At 41.9% G+C, this 25,107-nt stretch overlaps 2 protein-coding genes across 3 annotated transcripts in view; one reads left to right on the top strand and one right to left on the bottom strand.

Annotated features, from left to right (window-relative positions):
* LOC141133104 (aspartate aminotransferase, cytoplasmic-like) overlaps positions 1–21,936 on the top strand; it is a 60,118-nt gene extending 38,182 nt beyond the window's left edge. For both annotated transcript variants that reach the window (XM_073622249.1, XM_073622248.1), the window contains 5 exons: positions 11,566–11,667; positions 12,913–13,063; positions 16,723–16,888; positions 19,774–19,916; positions 19,997–21,936. In XM_073622249.1, the coding sequence (XP_073478350.1) occupies positions 11,566–11,667; positions 12,913–13,063; positions 16,723–16,888; positions 19,774–19,916; positions 19,997–20,139 (705 nt within the window). In that variant the 3' untranslated portion in view covers positions 20,140–21,936. The remainder of the gene's footprint in view (positions 1–11,565; positions 11,668–12,912; positions 13,064–16,722; positions 16,889–19,773; positions 19,917–19,996) is intronic.
* A 1,597-nt stretch (positions 21,937–23,533) lies between these two features.
* LOC141134028 (olfactory receptor 5AR1-like) lies at positions 23,534–24,466 on the bottom strand. Its single transcript, XM_073623618.1, has one exon. It carries the CDS (start codon positions 24,464–24,466, stop codon positions 23,534–23,536), a length of 933 nt encoding a protein of 310 aa, XP_073479719.1.
* Positions 24,467–25,107: the final 641 nt, after the last annotated feature.

Here is a 25,107-nt window from a genome sequence, read left to right as displayed (position 1 = left end):
TTAAAATTTTTGGTTCGAGGTTCCCCTTAATATTCATACCAGACACAAAGGGCCTGGTAATGGACTGAGGGAGAACTCATGCCATTTTTTTTCATTGAGTTTTATCTATATTGCCAAGACCCGACAATTCATTACAGCCGCAATCAGTTTTAAATGACTTTTATCCTTTAGAAATGTCATTTTGCTGGGGTACTGTTCTAAACATGGGAAAACTGCGCTACTTTACAGGCATACTATAGACACCCCCCAGGCACGATATTTAAAGGAATATTTAATTTTTATTGTTTCACTTTAAGCATTAATAAAATCACTGCTCCCAAAAAAACGGCCGTTTTTAAAACTTTTTTTTTGCATTGATACATGTCCCCTGGGGCAGGACCCGGGTCCCTAAACACTTTTTATGACAATAACTTACATAGAAGCTTTTAAAATGAGCATTTTTATTTTTCATGTTCGTGCCCCATAGACTTTAACAGTGATCGCGTGTTCGTCCGCATTTTTTGCCTGTTCGCATGTTCTGGTGCGAACTGAACTGGGGGGGTGTTCAGCTCATCCTTAGCAGGGAGCGCCATCAGGTGTTCTAGGAGCATAAATTATACATCTAATGCCCTGTACACACGGTCGGACATTGATCAGACATTCCGACAACAAAATCCATGGATTTTTTCCAACGGATGTTGGCTCAAACTTGTCTTGCATACACACGGTCACACAAAGTTGTCGGAAAATCCGATCGTTCTGAACGCAGTGACGTAAAACACATACATCAGGACTATAAACGGGGCAGTAGCCAATAGCTTTCGTCTCTTAATTTATTCTGAGCATGCGTGGAACTTTGTGAGTCGGAATTGTGTACACACGATCGGAATTTCCGACAACCGATTTTGTTGTCGGAAAATTTTATAGCAAGCTCTCAAACTTTGTGTGCTGGAAATTCCTATGGAATGTGTGATGGAGCCTACACACGGTCGGAATTTCCGACAACAAGGTCCTATCACGCATTTTCCATCGGAAAATCCTATCGTGTGTACAGGGCATTACTTCATTCCTACCTATCACACTTTTGAAGGTCCTGGAGGACCAGGACAATAGAATTACCCACAAAATGACCCCATTTTGGAAAGCAGACACACCCCAATGTATAATCTATGAGGCATTGTGAGTCTTTTGAAAATGTCATTTTTTTTCCACAAGTTTTTGGAAAATGTGGAAAGAAAAAGAAAACATATTTTTTCTTACACAAAGTTGTTAATTTATAAGATATTTCCAACACATTGCATGTACATAGCAAAAATTACACCCCAAAATATATTCTGCTACTCGTCCTGAGTATGGCAATACCACATGTGTGAGACTTTTACACAGCCTGGCCACATACAGTTGTGCTCATATGTTTACATACCCTGGCAGAATTAATGATTTCTTGGCCATTTTTCAGAGAATATAAATGATAACACAAAAACTTTTCTTTCACTCATGGTTAGTGTTTGGCTGAAACCATTTATTATCAATCAACTGTGTTTACACTTTTTAAGTCTTAATGACAACAGAAACAACCCAAATGACCCTGATCAAAAGTTTATATGCTCCAGTTCTAATACCGTGTATTGCCCCCTTTAACATCGATGACAGCTTGAAGTCTTTTGTGGTATTTGTGAATGAGGCTCTTTATCTTCTCAGATGGTAAAGCTGCCCATTCCTCTTGGCAAAAAGCCTCTAATTCCTGTAAATTCTTGGGCTGTCTTGCATGAACTGTACGTTTTGAGATCTCCCCAGAGTGGCTCAATGATATTGAGGTCAGGAGATTGAGATGGCCACTCCAGAACCTTCACTTTATTCTGCTGTAGCCAATGACAGGTCGACTTGGCCTTGTCTTTTGGATCATAGTCATGTTGGAATGTCCAAGTATGTCCCATGCGCAGCTTCCTGGCTGATGAATGCAAATGTTCCTCCTGTATTTTTTTGATAACATACTGCATTCATCTTGCCATCAATTTTGACCAAATTTCTTGTGCCTTTGTAGCTCACACAACCCCAAACATCAACAATCCCCCTCCGTACCTTTCATCATAGGTCTTGTTGACTCTTCTCCAAATGTAGCGTTTATGGTTGTGGCCAAAAAGCTAAATTTTGGTCTCATCACTCCAAATGACTTTGTGCCAGAAGGTTTGAGGCTTGTCTCTGTGCTGTTTGGCATATTGTAAACGGGATACTTTGTGGCATTTGCGTAGTAATGGCTTTATTCTTCAAGTGCCTCCTTATTGTGCATCTTGAAACAGCCACACCACATGTTTTCAGAGAGTCCTGTATTTCACCTGAAGATATTTGTGGGTTTTTATTTGCATCCCGAACAATTTTCCTGGCAGTTGTGGCTGAAAGTTTAGTTGGTCTTTTCCTGTTTTATACAGTTCAACTACCTTTTCCCGCAGATCCCCTTGACAATTCTTTTGCTTTCCCCATGACTCAGAATCCAGAAACATCAGTGCAGCACTGGATGAAAGATGCAAGAGTCTGTCAGGAGTCTAGAAACTCATTAACCTTTTATAACACGCACTAATTACAAGCAAACAGATCACAGGTGAGGATGGTTACCTTTAATAGCCATTCAAACCCCTTTGTGTCAACTTGTGTGTATGTTATCAGGCCAAAATCACCAGGGTATGTAAACTTTTGACCAGGGTCATTTGGGTAGTTTCTGATGTCATTGTGATTTAAAAAGAGTAAACACAGTTGATTGATGATAAATGGCTTCAGCCAAACACTAACCATAAGTGAATATATTCTATGAGGCATTATATGTGTTTTGAACATGTCATTTTTTTCCCAAAAGTTTTTGGAAAACGTGGAAAGAAAATGAAAACACATAGCATGTACATAGCAAAAATTACACCCCAAAATAGATTCTGCTACTCCTCCTGAGTATGGCGATACCACATGTGTGAGATTTTTACACAACCTGGCCACATAGAGAAGCCCAACATGCAGGGAGCGCCATCAGACACTCTAGGAGCATAAATTACACATTTAGTTTCCTGACTACCTATCACACTTTTGAAGGTCCTGGAGCACCAGGACAATGGAAACACCCCAATGTATATTCTATGAGACATGGGCTGGTGGCGTACCTATGGGGGGCAGGGGGGGTGGGCCAGCCCCGGAGCCACACATTGGGGGTGTCAGGCCAGCTATCAGGGACAGGACAAGGCAGGACGGGTGCTCTGTAGCTGCGTTGGCTCTCTATATTCGTGCGAGTCAGGAGCTGCTGCTCTGTGTTATTCAGCTCACAGTCGGGCTCTTTACTGCCACCTCTGGCTGCTTCCTGCATGTGTACCCTTCGTGTTTTCTGCCAGTACTATATTTTGGATTACAGCTCCTCTCGTGTCTCACAGGGATATGTAGAAACAGTACCTGGGACTAGGAAGACCACCTTTCAAGTGGGGGCTGTGAGTACAAGTGAAGGAAGGTTTGTCTACAGGGGGGCAGCTGAATGTGTACAGGTGTGTGGGGGGGGCAGCTGAGTGTGTACAGGTGTGTGTGTGGGGGGGCAGCTGAATGTGTACAGGTGTGTGGGGGGGGGCAGCTGAGTGTGTACAGGTGTGTGTGTGTGTGTGGGGGGGGCAGCTGAGTGTGTACAGGTGTGTCTGTGGGGGGGGCAGCTGAGTGTTTACGTGTGTGTGTGTGTGTGTGTGTGTGTAGGGGGGGCAGCTGAGTGTGTACAGGTGTGTGTGTGTGGGAGGGGGAGCTGAGTGTGTACAGGTGTGTGTGTGTGTGGGAGGGGGAGCTGAGTGTGTACAGGTGTGTGTGTGTGTGGGAGGGGGAGCTGAGTGTGTACAGGTGTGTGTGTGTGTGCGTGGGGGGGCAGCTGAGTGTTTACGTGTGTGTGTGTGGGGGGAGCAGCTGAGTGTGTACAGGTGTGTGTGTGTGTGTGTGTGTGTGGGGGGGCAGCTGAGTGTGTACAGGTGTGTGTGTGTGTGTGTGTGTAGGGGGGGCAGCTGAGTGTGTACAGGTGTGTGTGTGTGTGTGTGTGTAGGGGGGGCAGCTGAGTGTGTACAGGTGTGTGTGTGTGGGGGGGGAGCTGAGTGTATACAGGTGTGTGTGTGGGGGGCAGCTGAGTGTGTACAGGTGTGTGTGTGCATTGGGGGGGCAGCTGAATGTGTACAGGTGTGTGTGTGGGGGGAAGCTGAGTGTTTATGTGTGTGTGTGTAGGGGGGGCAGCTGAGTGTGTACAGGTGTGTGTGTGTGTGTGTGTGTGGGGGAGCTGAGTGTGTACAGGTGTGTGTGTGTGGGGGGGGGGGCAGCTGAGTGTGTACATGTGTGTGTGGGGGGGCAGCTGAGTGTGTACAGGTGTGTGTGTGGGGGGGGGCAGCTGAGTGTGTACAGGTGTGTAAGTGTGGGGGGGCAGCAGAGTGTGTACAGGTGTGTGTGGGGGGGGCAGCTGAGTGTGTACAGGTGTGTAAGTGTGGGGGGGCAGCAGAGTGTGTACAGGTGTGTGTGGGGGGGGGGCAGCTGAGTGTGTATGGTTGTGTGTGTGTGGTGGAGAAGCTGAGTGTGTACAGGTGTGGGGGGCAGCTGAGTGCATAGAGGTGTGAGGGGGACTGAGTGCGTAGAGGTGTGAGGGGGACTGAGTGCATAGAGGTGTGAGGGGGACTGAGTGCATAGAGGTGTGAGGGGGACTGAATGCGTAGAGGTGTGAGGGGGACTGAGTGCGTAGAGGTGTGAGGGGGACTGAGTGCATAGAGGTGTGAGGGGGACTGAATGCGTAGAGGTGTGAGGGGGGCTGAGTACATAGGGGTGTGAGGGGGACTGAGTATATAGAGGTGTGAGGGGGACTGAGTGCGTAGAGGTGTTATGAAGGGGCTGAGTGTGTACAGGTGTGAGAGGGGCTGAGTGTGTACAGACATGATCAGTGAAGGGAGGTGCCAGTTTGGGGGGTGCCAGATATAGGATCCGCCCTGGGTGCCAAATGCTCTGATGGGCTGGTGACAGGTACTCGGGTACTCTGGTGGGCTGCTGACAGGTACTCTGATGGGCTGGTGACAGGTACTAGGTTAATCTGATGGACTGGTGACAGGTACTTTGATGGGCTGGTGACAGGTACTCGGGTACTCTGGTGGGCTGCTGACAGGTACTCAGGTACTCTGATGGGGTGGTGACAGGTACTAGGTTACTCTGATGGACTGGTGACAGGTACTCTGATGGGCTGGTGACAGGTACTCGGGTACTCTGATAGGCTTGTGACAGGTACTCGGGTACTCTGATGGGCTGGAGACAGGTACTCTGATGGGCTGGTGACAGGTACTCAGATACTTTGATGGGCTGGTGACAGGTACTCGGGTACTTAGTGGGCTGGTGACAGGTACTCTGGGGCTAGTGACAGGTACTTTGATGGGCTGTGACAGGTAATCTTTATTTAGGGGGGGGCAATCGGGCACTGTACTTTACTATAGCCAAGTCTCCTCCTCACACACTGATGAGGAGAACCCGGAAACGGCACTAAAGCCGTTTGTTTACATTTGTGACCGGCTGTGATTGGACATAGCCGGTCACATGGTAAAGAGCCAATTTCATTGTCTCTTTACCGTGATCGGGGTTGAGCTGTGTCAGAGGGACACACCTCATCCCCAATTGCCGCAGGACCAAAGAGAACCGGAGAACGTCACATGTCTATAGCTTGGTATGGAAATGTTTAATCCTGCCCATACTGTATAATCTGTGTGTGTGTGTGTAATATATATATATATATATATATATATATATATATATTTTTTTTTTTTTATATATATATATATATATTACACAATAATAATATATATATATATATATATATATATATATATATATATATATATATATATATATATATATATATATATATATATATATATATATATATATTACACACACACACACTCACACACACACACAGATTATACAGTATGGGCAGGATTAAACGTTTCCATACCAAGCTATAGACATGTGACGTTCTCCGGTTCTCTTTGGTCCTGCGACAATTGGAGATGAGGTGTGTCCCTCTGACACAGCTCAACCCCGATCAGGGTAAAGAGACAATGAAATTGTCTATATATATATATATATATATATATATATATATATATATATATATATATATATATATATATATATATATACAGTATCTCGCAAAAGTGAGAACACCCCTCACATTTTTTTATATATTTCATTATATCTTTTCATGTGACAAAACTGAAGAAATGACACGTTGCTACAATGTAAAGTAGTGAGTGTACAGCTTGTATAACAGTGTAAATTTGCTGTCCCCTCAAAATAACTCAACACACAGCCATTAATGTCTAAACCGCTGGCAACAAAAGTGAGTACACCCCTAAGTGAAAAAGTCCAAATTGGGCCCAAAGTGTCAATATTTTGTGTGGCCACCATTATTTTCCAGCATTGCCTTAACCCTCTTGGGCATGGAGTTCACCAGAGCTTCACAGGTTGCCACTGGGGTCCTCTTCCACTCCTCCATGACGACATCTCGGAGCTGGTGGATGTTAGAGACCTTGCACTCCTCCACCTTTCATTTGAGGATGCCCCACAGATGCTCAATAGGGTTTAGGTCTGGAGACATGCTTGGCCAGTCCATCACCTTTATCCTCAGCTTCTTTAGCAAGGCAGTGGTTGTCTTGGAGGTATATTTGGGGTCGTTATGTTGGAATACTGCCCTATGGCTCAGTCTCCGAAGGGAGGGGATCATGCTCAGCTTCAGTATGTCACAGTACATATTGGCATTCATGGTCCCCTCAATGAACTGTAGCTCCCCAGTGCCGGCAGCACTCATGCAACCCCAGACCATAACACTCCCACCACCATGCTTGACTGTAGGCAAGACACATTTGTCTTTGTACTCCTCACCTGGTTGCCGCCACACATGCGTGACACCATCTGAACCAAATCAGTTTAGCTTGGTCTCATCAGACCACAGAACATGGTTCCAGTAATCCATGTCCTTAGTCTGCTTGTCTTCAACAAATTGTTTGCGGGCATTCTTGTGCATCAGCTTTAGAAGAGGCTTCCTTCTGGGACGACAGCCACGCAGACCAATTTGATGCAGTGTGCGACGTATGGTCTGAGCACTGACAGGCCGTTCCCCCACCCCTTCAACCTCTGCAGCAATACTGGCAGCACTCATACATATATTTCCCAAAGACAACCTCTGGATATGACGCTGAGCACATGCACTCAACTCCCTTGGTCAACCACAGCGAGGCCTGTTCTGAGTGGAACCTGTCCTGTTAAACCGCTGTATGGTCTTGGCCACCATGCTGCAGCTCAGTTTCAGGATCTTGGTAATCTTCTCATAGCCTAGGCCATCTTTATGTAGAGCAAAAATTATTTTCTTCAGATCCTAAGAGAGTTCTTTGCCATGAGGTTTCATGTTGAACTTCCAGTGACCAGTATGAGAGAGTGAGAGTGATAACACCAAATTTAACACACCTAATCCCCATTCACACCTGAGACCTTATAACAATAACGAGTCACAAGACACCGGGGAGGGAAAATAGCTAATTTGGCCCAATTTGGACATTTACACTTATGCCACGTACACACGAGCGGACTTTTCGACCGCACTGGTCCGACGGACCGAGTACAGCGGACAATTCTACTGTGTGTGGGCTTCATCGGACTTGCAGCGGACTTTTTCGGTCGAAAATCTGACGGACTCTAGATTTGGAACAAATCTTTACGTCGGAACTCCGTCGGACCCAGTTTCTATAGAAAAATCCGCTCGTCTGTATGCTAGTCCGACAGACGAAAACTGGCGCTAGGGCAACTATTGGCTACTGGCTATGAACTTCCTTATTTTAGTCCGGTCGTACGTCATCACGTACAAATCCGTCGGACTTTGGTGTGATCGTGTGTAGGCAAGTCCGTTCATTGGGAAAGTCCGTCGGAAAGTCTGTCGAAGGTCCGTTAAAGTCCGTCGGACTAGTCCAGTCGAAAAGTCTACTTATGCGTACGCAGCATTAGGGGTGTACTCACTTTTGTTGCCAGAGGTTTAGACATTAATGGCTGTGTGTTGAGATATTTTGAGGGGACAGCAAATTTACACTGTTATACAAGCTGTACACTCACTACTTTGCATTGTAGAAAAGTGTAATTTCTTCAGTGTTGTCACATGAAAAGATATAATAAAATATTTACAAAAATGTGAGGGGTGTACTTCCTTTTGTGAGATACTGTGTGTGTATATAACCGGGGGGGGGGGGGGGATTATTTATTAAAACTGGGGAGTGCAAAATCTGGTGCATCTCTGCATAGAAACCAATCAGCTTCCAGGTTTTATTGACAAAGCCTAACTGAACAAGCTGAAGTTAAAAGTTGATTGGTAGGGATGGGCTTTATGTTCGAGTCGAACATGAGTTCGACTCGAACATTGGCTGTTCGCCCGTTCGCCGAACAGCGAACAATTTGGGGTGTTTGCGGCAAATTCGAAAGCCGCGGAACACCCTTTAAAAGTCTATGGGAGAAATCAAAAGTGCTAATTTTATGGTCACCGGATGGCCCCGCCCTCCGTTATATAAGAAGTGTCAGAAGAACCGAAGCGTCACATGGCGGAAGACTCCCACTGAGGCGGATCGTGCAGACGGAGCAAAGAAGAAGTTGGAGGAAGATGCGGGACGAGAAGAGCGGAAGAAGAAGATGGAGAAGAAGAAGATGGAGAAGAAGAAGATGGAGGAAAAAGAAGAACACCGAAGGAAGACCAGAAGAAAGAAGATGGAAGAAGAAGAAATTAATAAAGGACTTGTCAAAAACATTTGTACCCCATTACCAATTCACACAGGGGGGGCCTGGATCTGGGGGTCCCCTTGTTAAAGGGGGCTTCCAGAGTCCGATAAGCCCCCCGCCCGCAGACCCACACAACCACCGGGCAAGGGTTGTGGGGATGAGGCCCTTCTCCCCATCAACATGGGGACAAGGTGCTTTGGGGGGCTACCCCAAAGCACCCTCCAAATGTTGAGGGCATGTGGCCTGGTATGGTGCAGGAGGGGGGGCGCTCTCTCGTCCCCCCCTCTTTTCCTGTGGCCTGCCAGGTTGCGTGCTCGGATAAGGGTCTGGTATGGATTTTTGGGGGGACCCCACGCCAATTTTTTTTTAATTTTGGTGCGGGGTTCCCCTTAATATCCATACCGGACCTGTAGGGCCTGTCATGGAATTTAGGGGGACCCCCACACATTTTTTTTTAAATTTTGGTTCTGGGTTCCCCTGTATAGCTGGCGCTAGCGATAGTAGTTTTACATTACTTTTTTTCCTTTAGAAATGTCATTTTACTGTCAGACTGTTCTAAACATGGGAAACATGTGCCCCTTTACAGGCATACTATAGACACTCCCCAGGTACGAAATTTAAAGGAATATTACACTTTTATTGTTTCACTTTAAGCATTAATAAAATCACTGCTCCCGAAAAAACGTCCATTTTTAAAACTTCTTTTTGCATTGATACATGTCCCCTGGGGCAGGACCCAGGTCCCCAAACACTTTTTTTGACAATAACTTGCATATAAGCCTTTCAAATTAGCACTTTTGATTATTCATGTTCATGTCCCATAGACTTTAACGGTGTTCGCGTGTTCAAACAAATTTTTTGCCTGTTCGCATGTTCTGGATGCGAACCAGGGGGTGTTCGGCTCATCCCTATTGATTGGCTACCATGCACAGCTGCACCAGATTCTGAGTGCACCAATTTTACTAAATCTCCCCCAGTGTATGTATGTATGTATATATGTATACATGGATATGGATATTATAAAATCATTTAGACTCTAAAGACAGTTGTTTCGTACTTTTATTGGTAGGACTACACAAGGTTTTTATTGCTGTCTTTGCTATTAAGAAGATTCACTTTGTCTAACTGTCCTGATCACCAATGTCACTGGAAATAAAAGTGAAGGGTAAATCCACAATTTTGAGTTGCCATCAGAACAGGAATAGAGGGGAAATCTTACATAGGGGGCATCTGTTCCTATGAGAACAGTCTAAGGCTCCATTCACACTAGCGCGTTTTTTGATGCATTTTGCATTTTGCAGAAATGCACGGGAATTTTTTAACATGGGTTCCTATGGAACATGTTCACATCAATGCCTTTTTGTTTCTCTGCATTTTTGGAAAGGGTCGGGGACTTTTTTTCATGCAAAAAGCAGCGTTTTGCATGTAATGGATTTCAATGGACAAGCATCAAAAACGCAGGTGCACCGTTTTTGCAGCGTTTTTGATGCGTTTTTGATGCGTTTTTGCCGTTTTTTTTTTTTTTTATTTTTTTTAAATTTTTTTTAGACTGTAAAAAAAAACTGTAAAAAAAAAAAAACAAAACGCAAAACGCAAATCGCGGCAAAAACGCCGCAAAAACGCCGCAAAAACGCTGCTCAAAAACGTGGCAAGCATGAAAAAAAAACCTCCAAAAACGCTCAAAAGCTACATGCATAGGTGTGAATGGAGCCTAAGGCTCCATTCACACTAGCGCGTTTTTTGATGCATTTTGCATTTTGCAGAAATGCATGGGAATTTTTTAACATGGGTTCCTATGGAACATGTTCACATCAATGCTTTTTTGTATCTCTGCGTTTTTGGAAAGGGTCGGGGACTTTTTTTCATGCAAAAAGCAGCGTTTTGCATGTAATGGATTTCAATGGACAAGCATCAAAAATGCAAGTGCACCGTTTTTGCAGCGTTTTTGCAGCGTTTTTGGTGCGTTTTTGGTGCGTTTTTGCCGTTTTTTTTTTTTTGTAATTTTTTTTTAAGACTGTAAAAAAAATGAAAAAAAAAAAAAAAAAACCGCAAAACGCAAATCGCGGCAAAAACGCGGCAAAAACGCTACAAAAACGCTGCTCAAAAACGTGCCAAGCATGAAAAAAAACCCTCCAAAAACGCTCAAAAGCAACATGCATAGGTGTGAATCGAGCCTTAGACGAGTTTTCCCTAACATTGAAAATATGGGGTTGATTTACTAAAACTGGAGAGTGCAAAATCTGGTGCAGCTCTACATAGAAACCAATCGGCTTCCAGTGTTCTTTTTGTCAAAGCCTAATTGAACAAGCTGAAGTTAGAAGCTGATTGGCTACCATGCACAGCTGCACCAGATTTCACACTATCCAGTTTTAGAAAATCAACCCCTATATCCTCTCGCTTCCTAATGAATCTACAGGGCATGCAGTAAAGGAGATCTTCCTAATGAAAACATGGAAAAAAAACTGACAGCATTTTTAATGCTTCCTTAATCTAAAATATAAAAAAGAACCAGGCCTCTTGTTATGAGAATGCTTAGTTCTTTGGAAGAATTTATTGCAGAGGCATCTCAATAATTTTATGAGATCTGTGCATGACATAAGATGGCATTTTTTTTAAATGCCAGCAACTACTTATGAAAACTTCTACTATTGATATAAATAGAAGAGGAATAGGTAGTGATCTAAAATGGTTTTAAAAGAAGAATGAGTTAAGGAACATTGTAGACTTTGAGTCAAACAATGATTTACCCGTCAGGACACATCTTTATTCTTCCCTTTCTTTGTCTTCGTCCTTTTTCAGACTTTTCCTGATTATTCCATTGTTGTGCTTCCAATATCCTGTACTGCGACTGGAATACAATTCAACAAGAGTGAGTGGAAACAAATTGCAACTTTATTGAAGGTAAGAGGTCATTTTGTAAACTCTCTGCTTCTAATACAGCCAACAGATAATTATATTTTATTGTTTTCCCAGCATTTTTGCTGGTATAAAGGGACCCACTTAGGTTTGCACAAAGCTGTCCTTGCAAACAAGATTGTAACTACTTACCTATCCTGCTACATACCCTGCAGAACACAGAGTCAATCACAGAATCAATCAAAATAAATCTTGTTCTGAGGTCTTTAGAGAAACCAAACTACCTGGAGCCTTGTCATCCTGTGTCCCTTACAGTGTTTAGTAGTTCCTCCCACCCACCTAGACTCTATTATAGCCATAGGTGTGCGCAGCCTATTGCATTTGGATGTGCACCCCAAAGGAGTCAAACACACGTGTGTATGTGTGTGTGTGTGTGTGTGTGTGTGTAGATAGATAGATAGATAGATAGATAGATAGATAGATAGATAGATAGATAGATATAGTATATACAGTGGGGAAAATAATTATTTGATTCCCTGCACAATTTGTAAGTTTGCCCGCCTATAATTTTTATCATAGGTGTACGTTAAATGATAGAGACAACATATCAACCAAAAATCCAGAAAAAACACATGATACAAATGTTATAAATTAAGTTACAGTTCAGTGACTAAAATAAGTATTTGATCCCCAAGGAAAACATGACTGTTTTAGCTCCCTCCATACATTTTCTATAGTATTAAGGTCTGGAGACTTGAGTAGGCCACTCCATGACCTTAATGTGCTTCTTCTTGAGCCACTCCTTTGTTGCCTCGGTGGTATGTTTTGGGTCACTGTCATGCTAGAAGACCCATCCATGACCCATCTTCAGTGTTCTGGCTAAGGGAAGAAGGTTTTCATCCAAGATTTTGCAATACATGGCTTCGTCCATTGGCCCCTCAATGCAGAAAAGTCGGTCTGTACCTTTAGCAGAGAAACAGCCCCAAAGCATCATGTTTCCACCTTCATGCTTGACTGCAGGGATGGTGTTCTTAGGGTCATAGTCAGCATTTTTCTTCCTCCAAACATGGCGTAGTATAGAAGCTCTGCTGACTCCCATCATCCAATCATGTGTAAACAAAAATACTGTTTTATTTTTTTCTTGGTGATTGGATTAGTAAATCAACCCCATTTGTGTTGTAATGCACCTGGAATGTATTTAACTGACAAACTGAACGTTCAGTTTGAATTTTATTCCAATATCTTTAACTTATGCTTTATCATGTTATATATTCTTTATGTTGACTTTAGAAAAAGAACATCTTCCCATTTTTCAACCTCAACGGTCAAGGACTGTCCTCTGGAGATGTAGACACCGATGCCTGGCCTCTGCGGCACTTTGTTTCAGAAGATTTTGAGCTGTTTTGTGCTCAATCATTTTCAGCCGCTTTTGGACTATACGGTGTGTAAACAGGAGATGTAAAATAATATCTATTTCTGAATATATGCATCCCAGGTGTTGTATATATGTATATGTATATATATATATATATATATATATATATATATATATATATATATATATATATATATATATATATATACACTGTATTCAGTTTAGCTAGATCCGTTCCTGTTATCTTCCTACTGACAGGCAGGCTTGTTTTGTTACAGTATTTACAGCTACCTGAAGAAAATTGCTGGTGTTCTTTTGATCCTATTAGTACCACAGTCAGGCAGATAGACTATTTACAGTTAGTGTAGTGCGTCCTCCTCACAGTGTTCAGTTAAAGCTACAGGTTAGTTTAGTGTGACCTCTGCACAGTGTTCAGCTAAAACTACAAGTTAGTGTAGTGCGTCCTCCTCACAGTGTTCAGCTAAAGCTACAGGTTAGTTTAGTGTGACCTCTGCACAGTGTTCAGCTAAAGCTACAAGTTAGGGTAGTGCGTCCTCCTCACAGTGTTCAGCTAAAGCTACAAGTTAGTGTAGTGCGTCCTCCTCACAGTGTTCAGCTAAAACTACAAGTTAGTTTTTTGTGAGCTCTGCACAGTGTTGAGCTAAAGCTACCTGTAGAAGGTTGGTGGTGTTTTCCTGATCCTATCACTACCGCAGGCAGCTAAATAAGCTACAAGTTAGTTTTTTGCGAGCTCTGCACAGTGTTCAGCTAAAGCTACCTGTAGAAGGTTGGTGGTGTTTTCCTGATCCTATCACTACCGCAGGCAGCTAAATAAGCTACAAGTTAGTTTTTTGCGAGCTCTGCACAGTGTTCACCTAAAGCTACCTGTCGAAGGTTGGTGGTGTTTTCCTGATCTTATCACTAACGCAGGCAGCTAAATAAGCTACAAGTTAGTTTTTTGCGAGCTCTGCACAGTGTTCACCTAAAGCTACCTGTAGAAGGTTGGTGGTGTTCTCATACTACAGGCAGGCAGTTGATTTTGCTAGCTGCAGTATCAGAGTATATATATATATATATATATATATATATATATATATATATATATATATATATATATATATATATATATATATATATATATATATATATATATATATATATATATATATATATATATATCCCAGCTTAGTGTAGCTACAGGCCATTAGTATGTCTGGAAGGCCAACAAGGAGAGGCAGACAGTCACAAGCCAATAAAAGAGGGCAAGCAGGATCTGTGATTAGAGGCAACAGTGCTGGTCGTGGAGACGGTGCATCCTCATCAGCACGTGGCCGTGGGACACACTTGGCCTTTTTTTCGGCAGCTGGCCGTGTTGAGCCGCAACATGCGGAAGACTTGGTCGAGTGGATGACCAAGCCGTCCTCATCCTCCTCATCCTCTCTTACCCATGCTCAGGGTACTTTGTCTGGCAAAGCAGCTGCCAACACGGCCTCTTCCCTCGGCTCAATGGCATCAGTGACTCCTTCCCTAGCCTCACCATGTCCTCCTGAGGAGTCCCTCGAACTGTTTGACCACAGTGTTGGGTACATGCTCCAGGAGGATGCCCAGTGTTTAGAAGGCTCTGATGATGATACTAATATAAAAGATGACATTGTGCCAAGTAAATAGATAACATATCAAAATTTAAACTTGCGTGCACCTGTGAAACAGCGACAAACTTTGGTCCCCGATATTTTCCATAGGCAAGAATTTCACTGGAAGTTCAACATGGCACCTCATGGCAAAGAAATCTCTGAGGATCTGAAAAAAAATGTTGCTCTAAATAAAGATGGCCTAGGCTATAAGAAGATTGCCAAGACCCTGAAACTGAGCTGCAGCATGGTGGCCAAGACCATACAGCGGTTTAACAGGACAGGTTCCACTCAGAACAGGCCTCGCTGTGGTTGACCAAGGGAGTTGAGTGCACGTGCTCAGCGTCATATCCAGAGGTTGTCTTTGGAAAATATATGTATGAGTGCTGCCAGTATTGCTGCAGAGGTTGAAGGGGTTGGGGAACGGCCTGTCAGTGCTCAGACCATACGTCGCACACTGCATCAAATTGGTCAGCGTGGCTGTCGTCCCAGAAGGAAGCCTCTTCTAAAGCTGATGCACAAGAATGCCCGCAAACAATTTGTTGAAGACAAGCAGACTAAAGACATGGATTACTGGAACCATGTCCTGTGGTCTGATGAGACCAAGATAAATTTATTTGGTTCAGATGGTGTTAAGCGTGTGTGGCAGCAACCAGGTGAGGAGTACAAAGACAAGTGTAACTTGCCTACAGTCAAGCATGGTGGTAGGAGTCATGGTCTGGGGCTGCATGAGTGCTGCTGGCATTGGGGAGCTACAGTTCATTGAACCATGAATGTCAACATGTACTGTGACATACTGAGGCAGAGCATGATCTACTGAGGCAGAGCATGATCCCCTCCCTTCGGAGACTGGGCCGCAGGGCAGTATTCCAACATGATAACGGCCCCAAACACACCTGCAAGACGACCACTGCCTTGCTAAAGAAGCTGAGGGTAAAGGTGATGAACTGGCCAAGCATGTCACCACAACCTAAACCCTATTGAGCATCTGTGGGGCATTCTCAAATGGAAGATGGAGGAGCGCAAGGTCTCTAACATCCACCAGCTCCGTGATGTCCTCATGCAGGAGTGGAAGAGGACTCCAGTGGCAATCTGTCAAGCTCTGGTGAACTCCATGTCAAAAAAGGTTAAGGCAGTGCTGGAAAATAATGGTGGCCACACAAAATATTAACACTTTGGGCCCAATTTGGACATTTTCACTTAGGGGTGTACTCACTTTTGTTGCCAGCGGTTTAGACATTAATGGCTATGTGCTGAGTTATTTTGAGCGGACAACAAATTCACACTGTTATACAAGCTGTACACTCACTACTTTACATTGTAGCAAAGTGTCATTTCTTTAGTGTTGTCACATAAAAAAGATATAATAAAATATTTACAAAAATGTGAGGGGTGTACTCACTTTTGTGAGATACTGTGTATGTGTGTGTATATATATATATATATATATATATATACTTTTTTTTATATGTAAAATTTTACATTTTTGATTGATGCTGTTTATTTTTCCATGTGGATTGTGATATTGCACTATATGCAACTGCTGAGTAATTTTACCTTTAATGCTATACATGGTTATATTTTATTTAATATTATATATCATTTTGGATGGTGTTTAGAGTGTAAAGTAAAACCACATGGTCTGTTTATGTGACATTATACATTTTTAGGGACACTACGGACAGTTTTAAAAATGTTTTCTCTTTGCTGTGTCCCATTGCAATTTGCCTTCACTTCCTGTCCTTGAGACACTATGGAAGGTCACATAGAAGTTTTTCTAAAGTGAGGAGAAATTTCCTTTTAGACAGTTGTTACTAGAATCAGGGTTCAAACTAAAAATGATATCTGGCAGAAAACCATATTATTTTGGATTTGCCATCACTTTCTGTGCAGAAAGGATGAATCTCCTCAGTGGGAACACAGACAGCAACAAAAGCTGACAGGGGTTCTAAACAACCCCCCTCCCCCCAACAAACTAAAAAAAATAAATAAAAAATACAAAATTCTAGCTTTGTATAGACTTTAACAATTCTTGTCCTAGATCTAGATGTTACATTTGTATGTTTCTGTTACTGATTCTTGTCTCTCCTGCAGGTGAAAGTGTTGGGTGCCTGCTAATGGTTATGAGAAATAATGGAGCTTTGATCAGTGTTCGCTCCCAGTTGGAATGTCTTGTGCTTAGAAAATGGTCTTCACCGCCATCTACTGGAGCACGAGTGGTAGCAACAGTTCTTAATAATCCAACTCTTCATGAAGAATGGTGAGTTTGTATGGTGCCTTCGAGCATGAGAGAAGTTTCTTACCTTATCCCAGCCCTTAGAAGACTTCAGCTTTTGTGAAGACTAGGAAATCGGTGCTACTGTATGAAGGGGGATTGCGTGGCCCTGAAATGTGTTGGCTGTCCTTTGCCCTGCTTGTTGTATCCAGCTAAACAATAAAGACACACTCGCATAACAATGACTATTTTATCTGTAATCATTTTTATTTTTTTACACATAGATTTTTTTTTTTTTTTTGGAAGATTGCTTTTTCTTATTTTTTTTATTTTTTTTTTTTTGGTTAAAGAATTTTTTCATGGTTGGGCTGTTACTTTTTGGTTGGTTGATAGCTACTTTTTTCTTGTTTTGATTGAGTAACAAGGGTTTCTATTATGAAGGAAAATTATGAAAGGAGGAGCTAACCTAGTTAGTCAACAGTTTGCAATAATGAAAAGCAATTGTTCCGCGCTTAGGAGGATAAAAAGAACTGCAGCCCCCCCGACATAGAATATCACCTGAGTGAAATTAAAACAAACAACATTCTATAATGGGGGAATTGGCGCTGTTCAACCACATGTGCAGTGGATATTAATCATAAATGTAAAAATAAATAAAAAGTAATAAGAACTATATATAAGTGAAATTATCTCAAAACAATACACTATACAATAATGTTCAAAGTGCTATACCATGTGTAGCCTAACATATATCAATAAATAATAATCCACAAACAGTTTGGACAGTGGTAAAAAACAACATGTAGCAAAAAAATCATTTAAAACCACTCTGAACCACTATGATAGAGTGTCCAACAGTGGCGTGCAAAGTGTCCAATTAGTGTGCAAAGTGATAATGAAAAAATCAATGTCCTAAAAAAACTCAATATAGTCTGAAAAGACTGTGATGTATCAATCCAATGAAATGACAAGATTCTTGATGTGGCAAGTGCTCCCCGTCTTCCACTGCACCCCCAATTGTGCCCTCACTCACCAGAGTGCCCAACCCCTGCAGGGGTAACAGGCGTGTAGGTTATGATCCAGCAATGATGTTCCTTGGCGATAATCCTCAGCCCGGTTGCCGTACTTCCCTTCTCCAATGCCGCAATGTCCTCTTATTAATCCCCGAAGTTAAGCATCCATTGACAATCTTCATTTGTTTTCTTCTAAGAGCAAACCCTTTGCATAGTACCATAGATGATCCTCTATGGTACTATGCAAAGGGTTTGCTCTTAGAAGAGAACAAATGAAGATTGTCAATGGATGCTTAACATTGGGGATTAATAAGAGGACATCGCGGCATTGGAGAAGGGAAGTACGGCAACCAGGCTGAGGATTATCGCCAAGGAACATCTTTGCTGGATCTTAACCTACGCGCCTGTTACCCCTGCAGGGGTTGGGCACTCTGGTGAGTGAGGGCACAATTGGGGGTGCAGTGGAAGACGGGGAGCACTTGCCACATCAAGAATCTTGTCATTTCATTGGATTGATACATCACAGTCTTTTCAAACTATATTGAGTTTTTTAGGACACTGTTTTTTTCATTATCACTTCGTACACTAATTGGACACTTTGCACGCCACTGTTGGACACTCTATCATAGTGTATAAAAATGGAGAGAACCGCGCTAACAGAAAATATAAATAAGCAGCAGCATATAGTGCGATTACACCAAAATTCTAAAGTCCTGTAAATAAGCTGCGCTAAAAGTTAAATAATAGTCCATATAGATAACATCAAAAAAGAAATCTTTATGAATCCTTCCAGAGTAAAAACACCACCACCGTGCACTTAAAAGCAATAGTGTCAATCTACCGTAGTAGTTGATCCTGCTTACCAGATGGCAAGCATAAAAGGGCGAGTGGCTTTAGCCCAGCCAAGGCCTTTTAGCTTGCTGGCACTCCCGGTGTTCCGGAGGGGGGGTAAAACTCCAGGTTCACATAAGATGTCCACGTATCCCCATTTTGCAAAGGAAAACCCGGATAACTCGGAGGAATGAAAGACTTGCCATAGTGTAAAATCCTCCAGATATTTTATTTAAAAAACAAGTAGTCACTTACATTAAAATTTGCAGAGTTGCGTGTACGAAAAGCCGGCCGGCATACAAACAAAACGGAGCCCGTTCTCTCACTCCGAAAGCGTGGTGACGTCAATGCGTACCCTCCCAGGCGCGTTTCGTCATCATCTGACCTTGTCAATGGGGAACGTTCCCCCACCAGAACACCGGGAGTGCCATCAAGCTAAAAGGCCTTGGCTGGGCTAAAGCCACTCGCCCTTTTATGCTTGCCATCTGGTAAGCAGGATCAACTACTACGGTGGATTGACACTATTGCTTTTAAGTGCACGGTGGTGGTGTTTTTACTCTGGAAGGATTCATAAAGATTTCTTTTTTGATGTTATCTATATGGATTATTATTTAACTTTTAGCGCAGCTTATTTACAGGACTCTATCATAGTGGTTCAGAGTGGTTTTAAATGATTTTTTGCTACATGTTGTTTTTTACCACTGTCCAAACTGTTTGTGGATTATTATTTATTGATATATGTTAGGCTACATATGGTATAGCACTTTGCACTTTATTGTATAGTGTATTGTTTTGGGATAATTTCACTTATATATAGTTATTATTACTTTTTATTTATCTTTACATTTATGATTAATATCCACTGCACATGTGGTTGAACAGCGCCAATTCCCCTATTATAGAACAGTTTGCAATAATAGGTGACGTTCTAGTGTGATAAAACTACTTTATATCCCCTACAACCGTCTCTAATAAATCAACAGTTTTTATAAACCCTTATAAAGTGAAAAGCAGCTGTGATTAAAAAATGTTAATACAATATGTTTCACAACTCCTTGCCATTTTCTTTTTTTTTATTATTTTGAGGGAGGAAAACCTGAAAATGGCAACAAAACGTCTTATGGTTATCAGAGAGAAAATGCGGGAGAAGCTTAGACTTCTGGAGACTTTGAGATCTTGGAATCAAATCACCCAGCAATCTGGCCTATTCACCTACTTTGGATTAACTAGTAAGTGTTAATATGAAGTCCTGCTTATGAGTTCTAAACTGAAATTGGGTTTTTAATTGATTTTCATTTTTCCCTGATAGAGGACAAAGTGGATTTTCTGGCAAAGAGAAATCATATTTACTTACCTGAAAATGGACAAATGAATATCTCGGGACTTAATATGAACAATATACATTATGTCACACAATGTATAAGTGATGTGACTCTGAATGACACAAGATGATGCATTTTAATAGCATTTTTTTAGTACTGTTGACATTTGAGACAAAACACTTTTTATAGCTTTATCATTTATAGTGGATGAATTTAATTTTTGTTAATAATTATTTGAATAAAAAGTATTTTGTTAGATGTATATACAGTGGGGAGAACAAGTATTTGATGCACTGCCGATTTTGCAGGTTTTCCTACTTAAAAGCATGTAGAGGTCTGTAATTATTATCATAGGTTCTCTTCAACTGTGATGCCGCGTACACACGACCGGTTTTGCCGTCGGAATAAACTCTGAAGGTTTTTCCGACGGAAATCCGCTCAAGCTATCTTGCATACACACGGTCACACCAAATTCCAACCGTTAAGAACGCGGTGACATACAACACGTACGACGGCACTAGAAAAAGGAAGTTCAATAGCCAGTGCACCACTCTTTTGTGCTCCTCCTGCTAATCTCGACGGAAGAGCATACAGATGAACGTTTTTTCCGATAGTAATTTGTTCGGAAAAATATAGAACATGTTCTCTATCTAAGTCCATCTGAATTTTTGATGGAAAAAGTCCAATGGGGCATACACACGGTCAGAATATACGATGAAAAGCTCCCATCTGACTTTTTCTGATGGAAATTCCGACCGTGTGTATGCAGCATGAGAGACGGAATCTAAAGCAAAAATCCAGAAAATCACATTGTAAGATTTTTAAGTAATTAATTTGCATTTTATTTCATGACATAAGTATTTGATACATCAGAAAAGCAGAACTTAATATTTGGTACAGAAACCTTTGTTTGCAATTACAGAGTTCATACGTTTCCTGTAGTTCTTGACCATGTTTGCACACACTTCAGCAGGGATTTTGGCCTACTCCTCCATACAGACCTTCTCCAGATCCTTCAGGTTTTGGGGCTGTCGCTGGGCAATACGGACTTTCAGCTCCCTCCAAAGATTTTCTAATGGGTTCAGGTCTGAATACTGTCTAGGCCACTCCAGGACCTTGAGATGCTTCGTACAGAGCCACTCCTTAGTTGCCCTGGCTGTGTGTTTCGGGTCGTTGTCATGTTAGAAGACCCAGCCACGACCCATTTTCAGTGCTCTTACTGAGGGAAGGAGGTTGTTGGCCAAGATCTTGCGATACATGGCCCCATCCATCCTCCCCTCAATACGGTGCAGTCGTCCTGTCCCCTTTGCAGAAAAGCAGCCCCAAAGAATGATGTTTCCACCTCCATGCTTCACGGTTGGGATGGTGTTCTTGGGGTTGTACTCATCCTTCTTCTTCCTTCAAACACGGCGAGTTGAGTTTAGAAAAAAAAACTCTATTTTTGTCTCATTAGACCACATGACCTTCTCCCATACCTCCCCTGGATCATCCAGATGGTCATTGCCAAACTTCAGGTGGGCCTGGACATGCGCTGGCTTAAGAAGGGGGACCTTGCATGCGCTGCATGATTTTAATCCATGACGTAGTAGTGTGTTACTAATGGTTTTCTTTGAGACTGTGGTCCCAGCTCTCTTCAGGTCATTGACCAGGTCCTGCCATGTAGTTCTGGGCTGATCCCTCACCTTCCTCTTGATCATTGATGCCCCACGAGGTCAGACCTTGCATGGAGCCCCAGACCGAGGGAGTTTGAACGTCATCTTGAACTTCTTCCATTTTCTAATAATTGCGCCAACAGTTGTTGCCTTCTCACAAAGCTGCTTGCCTATTGTCCTGTAGCCCATCCCAGCCTTGTGCAGGTCTACAATTGTATCCCTGATGTCCTTACACAGCTCTCTGATAAAAATTACAGACCTCTACATGCTTTGTAAGTAGGAAAACCTGCAAAATCGGCAGTGTATCAAATACTTGTTCTCCCCACTGTATATATATATAAATAATTATTGTAAGTACAATCTCGTATAGCTTTTGAGTTGATACCTTGACCAGGGGCACAGCTACTGCTCCCATGGTTGTCCTACCAGAAAACAGAATACAATCATCCACATAGTTCACAATTTTATTGAAATAGAGGCATATTATTTCCTTGCTGAATGTACCAAACAGTTATTATGCCTAGCAGTACTATTTATAACGATGGTATCCCTCATTTTCCTTACTACCAACTAATCCTACAATCTTGTAGCAGGTAACTCTTCAGTAAACAGAATGGTTAAAGTATGTAAAGCTAGCACTTTCTTTTATTTTGAATAGATTAGATAATGCCTAAAACACCTGTCATTTTTTCCCTACACTTCCTTTTTCTTTATACATAACAGGGAGTAAGAAAAAAAAACTTTAAAGTGAGGGAGATGTCCCCATAGACAGTTTTTTTGTATTCTGGGACAATTGTCCCCATGGACAGATTTCCCCTCTACTGCTGCTCAAATTTTTGGATCTTCACTTACTTTCAGTCCTTGTGACTGTGGTCACCAAAACACATACGTAGTCAGGTAGAGTTGTTCTTATAGGTTGCTTCTCCTGTTAGTGATGCTTACTGCCCTTTACAAGGTGGGAGGAGCCAGAGTTTAGAGGGCTGGGCTTAGTGGATTTCTGAGGAGAGGTTCTAGAGAAGACTCCCGTGTCCTCTCCCCTCCAGGGAAGGCGTGGTTGGCAAACTACAGGCTTATGTTGGGTGGAAATTTATTATAAGCTTTATCTTGAGTCCAAGTGCTGCACTGTTCTTACAAGACTTTCTGTATAACACTGACATAATTGAAGGTACCCGTTGAGAGCTATCATTTAGAATATCTAAAACACGTATATAAACTGTTTTGTTATGCCTGTCAAAGCAAGTATAGAAGTGTTATTGCAACCATGTGTTAGGTGGCGCAGGCCCCTATGTTATATGGGCCCCGGGTGAACAGTTTGGCTTCTGTCTAGACCACTTGTCAAACATAGGCCTATGTTTGCGAGTACTCCAGGTGTGAAAGTGATCAGGAGGATGAGAAGAGGTCTAGGATCAACAACCCATGCACATGACAGTATGTTGTTTGGTCTGATCTACATGTAACACCCTTCAACCCTATATGTATAGACAGAGCCTAGCTGAGCGTATCAGCCATGTGGAAATAAGCTGGTTTCCCCTTACACATAGAGAGAGTGAATATCCCTAATGAGAGCACAGACACCAATGAAAACCTGACAAGAGTTATAACCCCTCAATGTCTTATCAAAATTAACCAAAAAAAAATATTTTAACTTTTCTACTCTTTGGTTTATTTTGATATTTTGATATTTTGATATTTTTCAAAACTCATATACTGTATATTCAAGCTGTCAGTGTTTGACTCACATGTCTTTAGAAAAACAAAAGACAACATTTTAGAGTCATATTTGGCAATAATAAAAAAATCGACAATAATCCAAAAAGTTCTTATTTTTATCATACTTAGACATTAGACACATTACTAATAATATATCTTCTACTAATAATGGCCTATCTTGATGAATTGTTTTAAAGCCATTTTGACATTTTTATTTCGAAAACTATACACTATGGGGTTAAGCATTGGGATAGCATACATATAGAGTGCAGTTAGTATTTTGCCCTGTCTCAGTGAAACTGCTGCTGATGGTCTCATGTACAGTACAAACACAATAATATAGAAAAAGCTCACAGTGGTGAGGTGAGAAGCACAAGTAGAGAATGTCTTGTATTTTCCCTTTGATGTCTGGATCATCATTATTGTCCATACAATATTAATATAAGATACCAGAGTGAGAAAAAATGATGTCATTACCAGCAACACTCCTTGAATAAGTATAATAGTATGTATAATTGTTGCATTGCTGCATGCCAGGGTTATAAGGGCAGTGATGTCACAAAAGAAGTGATTGACGATGTTGGAGTTACAATAATCCAAGGTGCTTGCAACAGTTGTGATTGGGATTGAAGCAATTAAGCCACCCAGCCAGGAACCCATAGCTCCATACAAACATACCTGCTTGTTCATCATTAGGGTGTAATGTAAAGGTTTGCATATGGCCACATAACGATCAAAAGACATCACAGTCAATAGGAAATATTCAGTACTTCCAAAGGCAATAAAGAAGTAAAGCTGAAACATACATCCCACAAAAGAAATTTGCCCTTCCTGGGTGATGGAGATACCAATCAGATGTGGGCAAGTAGTAGATGTATATAGAACATCAAGGGATGAGAGGTTACACAAGAAGAAGTACATGGGACTGCTAAGTGAGGGGCTCCAACTTATTAAGATGGTAAGAATTGAATTTCCAGCAAATGTGAATATATAAACACAGAGGAAACACAATAGCAAGGGAGTTTTCAGGCTTGGGAAGTCAGAAAAACCTATAATTAAAAATTCAATTAACCTGCTGTGGTTTCCATAATTCATTTCATCCACAGGAGTCATAATGTTTTACATTTCCTTTGACCGAGAAATAAATGAAATATTATTAGTTACTATCAGAAATGGGTTTATACAATAAAGCAAATCGCAAAATCTAAAGGCTAAGTTATCCTTCTGGTCATATTTATGATGTAACATTTAACATGTTCACTAACCCTCCTCACCCCCCTTCCCTGTTACAGGGGTTCTTCTCCCCACAGCCATGGTATCATTGTAAAAACGGCTCCACCTGCACAGCCACTATGGGGTTGATTTACTAAAGGCAAATAGATTGTGCACTCCAGAGCTTAGCAAATCAGTAGACGCTTTGCTGACTTCCATCATCCAATTATGTGCAAGCAAAAAATGCTGTTTTTTAAATTTTCCTTGCATTTGATTGGGTATTCGTTGTATATAGTGAAACTTTACCTAATTTACTAAGCTCTGGAGCAACTGCACTTGCTAAGTGCAACTGCATTTTGCAAATTGCACGTTCTTTGAATCAACCCCTATGAGTCCCATTTGCCACCAGGCAGACGGATTGTAGTTCCTAATGAGCTACAAGCCCACTCATCAACACCCTTACAGTTCACTGACACTTCCTGCAGCTCTCCCTGCTCGCAGTCCTCTGAGACATCTCACAGGTC

The sequence above is a fragment of the Aquarana catesbeiana genome, linkage group LG03, assembly GCF_042186555.1.
Source record: "Aquarana catesbeiana isolate 2022-GZ linkage group LG03, ASM4218655v1, whole genome shotgun sequence".
NCBI lineage: Eukaryota > Metazoa > Chordata > Amphibia > Anura > Ranidae > Aquarana > Aquarana catesbeiana.
This window is presented reverse-complemented; position numbering and strand designations above follow the sequence as displayed.